Below are 10,335 nucleotides of genomic sequence, written 5' to 3'. Positions count from 1 at the left end.
CTATCTTCTTAATTATGCAAAAACTTTAAAAAAGATACACCTCAACAAATTTGGTCTCTCTCATTGCATCTTAATCCAAGTTAAGATAGTAGATGTAAACTAATCTTCAAAGCTTCACATATCAGTTCAACGGTCAGTTATAACAAAGCACCTTTGTTAATGGCTTTTATCAAAATATAGCAAAGCACCTTTGTCAATAGTGATGACCTTTCCCAACAATGACCCTACAAATCTAACCAACACAAATATCAAGCATAGACTTCATTCTTTTAACTCGCTCATAAAGTTCACTTTGTGTAAAAATAGGCATTTTATGTGCAACGGAAGAACTATGGATCTCCTTGAGAGGAATGATGGGCAGGCCCTACTCACTTTAAGTAGGTTATTGTACCAAACAAGGGCTCACATCCTATACACTCCGCTGCTATTAACTCCATTCATAGCGCACAGCTCATTGCTCATTATTTGGTTGTCAAATAAAAGCAATGTGGAAGGAAAAACATGACATGCCATTTCATGCTAACAGAATTACTATTACAGAAAGAACAAGGGAAACATGTGAATAAGAACATACAGAATAGGAGCATACAGCTAAGAAGCACAGATCTTGAAAAAGAACAGAATGTCGAGCGCAGCCACAACTTCTGGTTTATCCCTTCTATACCCTGGAGTTAATGACACCAAGTCTTCAAAAGCATACAAAAGAAGCTGAAACACTATCAAGAGCTCAAGTGTTTATCTTACCCTTTCCATCATTGATAGACAGCCTACAAATATTTAAAAGAAAACAAGCGAAATGCAGCCTATAGTTAAAAGATGGCTTTCCCCTTAAGTTGCCGCCTTTATGAAATCCCCAATTTGATTTTTGACACATGTTTACCAATAAAAACTTTATCGAACTCTGAAGTAACAAATATGCTGTTATTAAAATGCTGAGAACAGCAACAGAAATGTACTTACTATATCAACAAACTTCCTAGCCTAAACAAAGATCAAGTAACACAACAATAAAAGCACATTCATTGATGCTTCAACAGTAATCGCATTCAAATATATAAACTATACGATGTGGTCTTTGTTTTAAAATTGGACAACACCTTCGGATGTGGATTTAAGCCCCAAAGAGATACACCCGAGTTCCAGCCGAAAAAAACTAGATCCGAGAATAGAAAGTTTTATACATCTGAACCTATATAGCTAAACAAGTCCAATGCAAAATCAGCTAAAATTCAATCCCATATAACCAAATGGGCTGAAGTAATATCTACATCTACAAAGCAGCAGAAACTGTGAAAGAACTATCAATTAAATAATGACCTACGCCCTAATAATCATGGGATCATAGCTTCTCATGCATAAACTCGTTCTGCTCCCCTTTTAGTGTTAATGCTGCAACACAATATCACCAAGAACGAATACCTTTCAATGATACTGATAACATCAAAAGAAAAACGGCCTACTCAAACAGCTCCAGCGTACTAAACAACAGAGAAAACCAATGCTACAAATAAATATGAAACTCTACACCCTGTATTTAACTGTAGAATACTGTAAAAAGCTATTACCTGCAAGCCACTCAAATTACTTACCTCTCCATCTGCTGGCTTAATCTCTTCACCTTTGAGCTGCTCTTCTCCTGTCAAAAACAGAAAATTTCTTCAGCTTCAAGTACTGAAATGTACCTTTATATATTATTATGAGCTTGCTAATGAGATATCTAAGAACACGTCCTGTATGTCCAAATAAATGTATGCTGCCATAAGCTTTACCTCCATCTTCTTGCAAATCTGAAGTCCAAAGGGTAAGATTGTCTCTTAGTAGCTGCATTATTAATGTGCTATCCTTGTACGACTCTTCACTAAGAGAATCAAGTTCTGCAATTGCTTCATCAAACGCTTGTTTGGCCAAGTGACATGCTCTGAAACAAACCCACAGAAATTTATTGTGCAACAAACAACAAATAAAAACCACTAGTCATAAAAGCTTAGGCATAAATTTCAACTTGCATTCAAATATAAAAAAAGAGTTTTGAATGTCAAATCCATTCAAATAAAAAAGTATTAAAATTTTGAATCTCAAATCAAGAATCCAAATAATTATCGCACCTCTCAGGAGAGTTAAGAATTTCATAATAGAACACTGAGAAATTCAGAATAAGGCCAAGCCTGATGGGATGAGTTGGAGGCAAATCTGTTGTTGCAGTGGTTGAAGCAGTCTGAAATATTACAAAATGACACAGAGCTGAGACTAGACTAAGATACACACTTACAACCACTTCTACTAAATCTAAAAGAACATTACTAAATAGATACTTGCAAAATAGTTTCATTTGAAAAGCAGTGGTTTAAATGCATCACCAGGTATGCTTTGAGGGCCTGATCAGCAGTTTCTTTCCTATCATTACCACTTTTAAATTCAGCAAGATAACGATAGTAATCTCCTTTCCTGTTAAGATGATGAAATGATAGAATAATCAGTTAAAAAAAGAAGAGTATAGCTATCTGCATATGGAAACTGCATATTAAACAAAAACAACAGGTCATGCTAGCATATCCAATGCCAGGAATTTCCACATTTCCAATTCCAGCTTAAGTTCATCTGCTTCTCATTGAAGAGCATTAAATGACTTACATCTTGTAATAGAAGACCATAGACTCTCCAGAGCTAGAAGATGGAATAAGATGTTCATCAATAATGGTTAAAATGTCACCACAGATTCTAGACAGTTCTGTCTCAACTTTGTGACGATAATCCCTGATTCGCTTTGCATTCACGTCATTACCCTTACCCTCCTCTTTTTGTTCAATGGACGACATAATCCGCCAGGAAGCCCGCCTAGCACCAATAACATTCTTATAGCCAACAGAAAGCAGATTTCTTTCTTCGACTGTCAGTTCAACGTCTAATTTGGCCACTTTCTTCATTGAATCCACCATTTCTAACAAAAAATAAGTTCACGCATAAAAAAAATATTCAGTTACCAATCTAGCAAGCAATACCTTGTAATAGTCATGCAATTCTTTGACAACAGTAGAAAATTCTGATATATGAAATCCTACAAAGCTGCCAAAAAAATTACCCTGTGATAGTTCACATAACTCATCTGCATTTTTCTGGGAAGTAAGCTAATTACAGTAAGATGGTGTTAAAACTTAATACTGGTAAATAAAAGTTTGCAGCAATTAAAATGAACAAATGACATCAGATACTGAGGACAACTAGCTACCCAATTCTGCAAGATAAGTTTTGCATCTATTAACTACAGCAAGGATCACTTATAATAGATCATTCCCTAGCTCAGGCTATTGAAATAATAGCAGAGAAAGAAAGAATAGCAAGAACAAAATGAGAGAAGACCAAGAAATAGAAACTGAATGTGTATGTGTTTTATTCAAGAATGACTTTTCATCTACATGAACTTTCGATATATTCATGTCATTACCGTTACATAACTAAATCTAAATTGGTTACAAAAAACTGTTTAACTACGTTTGTTTAACCAAGTTCGTTGTCAAACTAACAAACTCCACCTTGACAACAACTTTCCCATTCATCATCTTTCCTGCAAGCCAAGAGAAGCTAAACACCACCGCAACTTCTCTACTGTAACTGGCTTTGTGAATATGTCTGCACAATTTTCTCGTGTGTGGACCTTTTTAAGAGCTACTTTTCCACCATCGATCACATGTCTCAGAAAATGATATCTCACATCAATGTGCTTGGTTCTGCTGTGATAGGCAGGGTTTGTGGCCAAGTGAATAGCACTTTGACTGTCACAAAGTACACTCACTTTCTCCTGCGTTCTTCCGATTTCATCGAGCAAACCCTTTAACCAGATTGCTTCTTTACTGGCATCTGAAGCAGCTATATATTCAGCTTCGGTAGTGGACAATGCAACCGTGTCTTGAAGCTTTGACATCCAACTAATTGCTCCACCTGCAAGAGTAAAGACATAACCTGTAGTAGATCTTCTTTTGTCCAAATCACCTGCATAGTCAGCATCTACATATCCGCAGACTGATCCTTCACTACCATTAAAGACGATGCAATGATCTCTTGTGCCTCTTAGATATCGAAGCACCCATTTCACTGCTTGCCAATGTTCTTTACCTGGATTTGCCATGAATCTGCTGACAACTCCAACTGCATGTGAAATGTCAGGTCTTGTAGATACCATCGCATACATTAAGTTGCCTACCGCATTTGCATATGGTACATGAGACATATACTGCTTTTCTTCATCAGCTCTAGGACTCAAAACCGAAGAAAGCTTAAAATGGGAAGCTAGGGGAACATTAACAGGTTTCACATTATTCATAGAAAACTTTTCAAGTACCTTCTCCACATACTTCTGCTGTGATAACCAAAGCTTACCATTTTTCCTGTCTCTGTGTATCTCCATGCCCAAGATATGTTTTGCTGCTCCAAGATCCTTCATATCAAACGCCCTAGAGAGTTGAGCCTTTAACCTGTTGATCTCTTCCATGCTTTTGCTTGCAATAAGCATATCGTCAACATACAAAGCTAAGATAATGAATATGCCATTGAAACTTTTGAAGTACACACAATGATCATACTCACTTCTTATAAAGTTTTGGCTCACCATGAAGGAATCAAACTTCTTGTACCATTGTCTGGGAGACTGCCTCAGACCATACAATGATTTCCTGAGCTTGCAAACTAATCTTCTGTTGCGACCTCGTACAAAACCTTCTGGTTGTTCCATATATATTTCTTCGTTCAAATCACCATGTAGAAAAGCTGTTTTAACATCTAATTGTTCTAACTCAAGATTAAGCAACGCAGTTAGTGCCAACACAGTATGTATAGAAACAAGTTTTACAACTGGAGAAAAAATCTCATGAAAGTCTATACCTTCAACCTGAGAATACCCTTTTGCTACCAATCTCGCCTTATATCTCTCGATACTACCATCAACTTTCCGTTTCAGCTTGAAGACCCATTTACATCCAACAACACTTCTCCCTTCAGGAAGCTCTACAAGATCCCAGGTATTGTTCTTGGCTAAGGAGTCCATTTCTAATTTTCTTCTTCCATAGCCTTTTTCCATTTTTCGCTATCTGTATCATCTATCGCTTCCTGATAACAAGATGGTTCCCCATCTTCAGTAACCAAAGCAAAAGATGAAGCAGAATCTTCATACCTTTTGGGAGTTTTCCTTTCCCTTGTTGATCTTCTCAGAGTGACTGGTTGCTGAACTGGTTCAGAAACTCGCACTGGTTCAGAAGCTTCAACGGCTTCCTTTGTGTCTTCAACACCTTTGTCTCCAGAAGTCTCTCCTTCCTTTCGACTGTCACCGAAAGATCTAGCCTCCAACTGAACTCGTTGACTCGGCGATACCTGTTCCTGTTCCATTCTTTCAACATTCGATTTTAACAAAGAGGATTCATCAAATGTTACATCTCTACTAATGACTATCTTCCGCAATGTAGGATCCCACAACCTATATCCTTTCACTGCATAGTCATACCCAACAAAGACATAACATTTCGACTTTGGATCTAATTTTGAACGCTGATTTTTCGGAATCAGAGAATAAGCATCACAGCCAAATATCCTCAAATGAGAATAGTCACAAGACTGACCTGTCCAGACTTCTTCAGGAATTTTACAATCAATTGCTACTGAAGGTGATCTGTTAACTAAATAACAAGCAGTAGATACTGCTTCTGCCCACAGCTCCTTTTGCAAGTTAGCATTGCTGATCATGCTTCTGGCTCTTTCCATAAGAGTCCGATTCATACGCTCAGCAACACCATTTTGCTGAGGAGTATAGACAGCAGTTTTGTGTCTAACAATGCCCTCATCCTTACAGTATTGTTCAAACTCAACAGAAGTGAACTCACCACCATTGTCAGTTCTTAGACATTTAATAGATTTGCCTGTTCTTTTCTCTACCATTACTTTAAATTGTTTAAAGACATTGAATACATCAGCTTTCCTTTTTAGCATATAGACCCAAACTCTACGAGAGTAATCATCAATGAACGTTAAAAAATACAATGCACCTCCATATGACATAACAGGGGAAGGCCCCCACAGATCAGAATGAATGTAGTCTAAAACATCTTTACTATTATGATTGCCAACTTTAAATCTCTGTTTACACTGTTTCCCATACATACAATGTTTACAGAAATCTAAATTCAAGGATTTCAGACCGGGAAGAGATTTACGTTTCATCAGTATGTGAAGACCTTTCTCGCTCATATGACCCAAACGCTGATGCCACAGACGAGTACCTGCTTCTTCCTTTTCTGACGCAACCGCTGCTTCACCGACCTGAGTACTTCCTTTTAACCTGTAAAGATTCCCGACCTTCTCTGCCTTCATAACCACAAGAGCACCTTTGAAGACCTTCAAGACGCCATCCTGACCTGTAAACTTATAACCATCTGAATCCAACACTCCCAAAGAGATTAAATTTTTCTTCAAATCAGGCACATGTCTAACACTAGTTAATGTCCTAACTGTGTTATCATACATCTTAATCCTGATATCTCCCATCCCAACAGTTTGACATGACATATTGTTACCCATAAACACAGAACTACCGTTTACATTTTCATACGAAGTAAACCAGTTTCTATGTGGGCACATATGATGCGAAGCACCAGAGTCTAACAGCCAGCTATCAAAACTATGAGAGACATTACATTCAGGTGAAGTTTCATCTATCATACACAATTCTTCAGCAGATAAAACTTCGTCTACAATACCTGAATCAGCCTGATTCGCTTCGTTCTTCAGGTTTTCGAATTCCTTCCGTTTCCAACAGTCCTTCTTCAAGTGTCCAACTTTACCGCAGTTCCAACATTTTGCCTTACACTTTTTGCCCTTCGATTTCGACCTGGAAGACCCCCTTGGTTTGTCTCCTCTTTCCTTTGAGCGTCCTCTAGCGAACATGGCTTCTGATGTAGTTGTATCGGCGCTGGATTTCCTTCGTACTTCTTCAGACAGAAGAGCTCCCACGACTGATTCAAACTTCAAAGAATCAGCAGAGCTGTAGCTGATTGAGGTTACGAAGTGATCCCATGATTCAGGCAGAGAACACAGCAAGGTTATGGCTTTATCTTCTTCCTGTATTTTGACTTCCATATCTGTTAATTGACAAATTAGTGTATTAAAAACATTCAAATGTTCTGCAACGCTTGAACCTTCTTTCATTCGAAGACTGTATAATTGTCGTTTCAGATAAATTCTGTTGGTTAATGATTTTGTCATATAAAGGTTTTCAAGTTTTTCCCACAAACCTGACGCCGTGGTCTCTTCAACGATGTTGAAGAGAACTTCATCCGCTAGACATAGCCGGATGGTACTGAGAGCTCAGGCATCCAAGTCCTCCCAGTCTGAAGTAGTCATGGTTGTAGGTTTCTTAGTAACCCCATCCAACGCCTTGTGCAACCCTTGTTGCACAAGCAGATCCTTAACCTTCAGTTTCCAAAGAGCAAAATTGCTCTTTCCGGTGAATTTCTCCACCTCGAATCTTGCATTCGACATCTTGGCCATTTTCCCTCCTTCCTAGGATTTCAGTCTTTCAAAAAAATAACTTCCCCAATTCAAACAGAAAGACAAGTTTCAAATCCTTTGATTTCTTGCAAACCCTTTTGTTTTTCTAGTTTCACAACATTCGTGCAAATCCCTTGCAAACTTGTTCTTCTACAATATTTTAAAAAAAAACAACAACACCCTTTTCAATCTCTGCTGCTATCTTTAAAATCTGAACAACCTTTGCTGCTATCTTTAAAAAAAAATCTGCAAACCCTTCCCTTTTTTCAATAATTTTATAAAAACCACAACAACAACCTTTGCTGCTATCTTTAAAATCTGAACAACCTTTGCTGCTATCTTTAAAAATTTCTGCAAACCCTTCTTTTTTTTTTTTTTTAAATTTCTGCCAAAAAAAAACAATACCCGGATTGCAACGCCGTCCACAGGGCCGTCCTCAGGGATTCTATCTTCAGCGTTTGGGCAATCGCCGTCCTCAGGGATCCAGCTCCACAGGGATTCTTCAAGCCTCAACGCCAGGGATTCTTCAAGCCTCAACGCGGATCCAACGATTCGGATTCTTCAAGCCTCAACGTTTGGGCAACGCCGTCCTCAGGGTTCACCACATCTTCAACGTTAGCAACGCCGTCACGCCGTCCACGATTCTGCTACCGTCCACAGGAGAATTACAGCCAAAACACGCCGTCCGTCCACAGGTTGATCACAGGTTCGCACTGCAGGGATTTTGTCCAGGCTCTGATACCACTTATTGAAATAATAGCAGAGAAAGAAAGAATAGCAAGAACAAAATGAGAGAAGACCAAGAAATAGAAACTGAATGTGTATGTGTTTTATTCAAGAATGACTTTTCATCTACATGAACTTTCGATATATTCATGTCATTACCGTTACATAACTAAATCTAAATTGGTTACAAAAACTGGTTACAAAAAACTGTTTAACTACGTTTGTTTAACCAAGTTCGTTGTCAAACTAACACAGGCAGCCGTGAGCCAGATGTGAGACTTTCTCCTCCAAGTTGGGGAGTTCATCAGTTCAACTCTCTTGGATCTCAGGCACTAGCAGTTTACCCAAACTACCCTGGTTACCACCTGTCGATAAAGGGGAAGTCTCCAAGTCTTCTCATCCATATGCCATATGGCTTTTGGAGATTAACTCAACACAACATTTTATAAGAATAAGCCCTGGCATTCATAGAAGCGATGGCCTGTAAAAGCTAGATACCCCCACAGGGCCACAGTTATATAATACAGCACAAACCTTATACAAGATGACATATAATTTATAAATTTATTTTAGTGTTCTAACCTCCAGATCGTTGCTAACCGGAGAATGTGGTTAGCAACGATAACCTCGGATAGTAAGTGATATTAACAGCGATAACCTCTTAAAAATAAATATGAACAGCAATAACTATTGATCACTTTTGCTGCAACTAAGGTTACTAATCATATTCTATTATGAGAAGTGAATCAAATACAGAGAAAAAGAAGCATGCTCCGCAGACAGCGTTTTGCATCAATTAAGTGCGAATCAGACTTGAAGGCGGTTAAAACAAACACATATCCGTTCAACAAGAAGACTTTACTGTAAAAAAAAAGGATCAAAAAATGCATCCATAAGTTCTTATAGGATTTAAATGCAATCTTATCAACAAAAATTCTTTCTATATTCAACTTTTTTTTAGGATTTTGCAGAGGCATTTTGACACCGACTTAAATTTGAAGAAAACCCAAAAAACAAGCAAACAGGAACTGTAAATTTGTTTGCGTCTCAGCCAAGCCATAGAAATGCTTACAGAACAAAAGAAAATTTTGAAAAATTAAAAAAACAAAATCAAACAACGCATAGGTTGTCGCCTTCAAACTTAACAACAATCACTAAAGACATCATAAAACACGGGGGTGTGGGGAGGAATTCATCTTACCGTCGTATCGTTCGGCCTGTTCGGCAAGCTTGGCCATGTATACATGATTTTCCCTCTCCTTTTCGGTGGTCATTTTTTAGCCAAACCTGACGAAAAGGCCTTGGAAATGAGGCTGAAAGCGCGCAGAATCGAACGCAGAAGGCCAAATCACAGACCCAAAGCTGATTTCTCGGCGAATAAAAACGATATCTGCAGCAAACAGTCCCAATTCCCTATTTATTTCGCCTGATTTCCCAGCTTCCAAACCCTCCGCCAGGAAGAGAATTACAAATTGAGGGTAAGATGAGCAGGAAAATTGATGGAGTCCCGATGTTCTGTGAAATGGACGGCTAAGAATAATTTGAAACCCCTCGGATGTTATCTGACGACTACCATTTCATTAAGCGCTCGACTTTTAATTTGAGGAATGGGAGCCATTCATCATGTGTTGATGTGAAAATATTAAAATGTACCTTTCTTTTGAGGATGGAACCAATTTTTGGATTCTAAGTATGAGGGGATGAACCAATTTTTGGATTCTAATATTAAATTATGGGATGTCATCAAATTGTGGATTATTATTTGGAGTAATATGAGGTTTAAGGTTAAATTCAGTGGTTATTATTGTAACACTACAATTATATTTAATAATTTATAAGTCAAATATTTCATGAAAATGTACTTTTCTTTGAGGATGGAACCAATTTTTGGATTCTAAGTATGAGGGGATGAACCAATTTTTGGATTCTAATATTAAATTATGGGATGTAATCAAATTGTGGATTATTATTTGGAGTAATATGAGGTTTAAGGTTAAATTCAGTGGTTATTATTGTAACACTACAATTATATTTAATAATTTATAAGTCAGATATTTCATAAAGATATTTCATGAATTT

General features: G+C 37.7%; 1 protein-coding gene across 2 annotated transcripts; it reads right to left on the bottom strand.

Moving 5' to 3' along the window:
* Positions 1 to 997: 997 nt before the first annotated feature.
* On the bottom strand, positions 998 to 9,803 carry LOC149154179 (14-3-3 protein 7-like). 2 transcript variants are annotated; one of them, XM_089438184.1, is made up of 7 exons: positions 9,458 to 9,803; positions 2,632 to 2,938; positions 2,358 to 2,445; positions 2,106 to 2,215; positions 1,770 to 1,918; positions 1,566 to 1,636; positions 998 to 1,389 (listed from the first exon to the last, which is right to left on the bottom strand). In XM_089438184.1, exons 1-7 carry the CDS (start codon positions 9,528 to 9,530, stop codon positions 1,384 to 1,386), a joined length of 804 nt encoding a protein of 267 aa, XP_089294310.1. In that variant the 5' UTR covers positions 9,531 to 9,803; the 3' UTR covers positions 998 to 1,383. The 2 variants fall into 2 exon arrangements, with proteins under 2 accessions (XP_089294310.1, XP_089294311.1); XM_089438185.1 differs by having other exon boundaries at positions 1,590 to 1,636; positions 9,458 to 9,798.
* Positions 9,804 to 10,335: the final 532 nt, after the last annotated feature.

Source organism: Pinus tabuliformis, chromosome 9 (genome assembly GCF_031772625.1).
Source record: "Pinus tabuliformis cultivar Carrire ecotype Pingquan chromosome 9, CPIR1, whole genome shotgun sequence".
NCBI lineage: Eukaryota > Viridiplantae > Streptophyta > Pinopsida > Pinales > Pinaceae > Pinus > Pinus tabuliformis.
Note: the sequence above shows the minus strand (reverse complement) of the source record. Positions and strands in the feature narration are given on the sequence as shown.

Bases quoted from the DNA above. Each gene is read 5' to 3' on its own strand.
- LOC149154179 (XM_089438184.1), bottom strand. From the start codon at position 9,530: ATGACCACCGAAAAGGAGAGGGAAAATCATGTATACATGGCCAAGCTT. The intron at 2,939-9,457 runs GTAAGATGAATT...ATTTTTTGTTAG, and splicing joins ACAGGCCGAACGATACGACG to AAATGGTGGATTCAATGAAG. The intron at 1,637-1,769 runs GTAAAGCTTATG...TGTTTTTGACAG, and splicing joins AGATTTGCAAGAAGATGGAG to GAGAAGAGCAGCTCAAAGGT.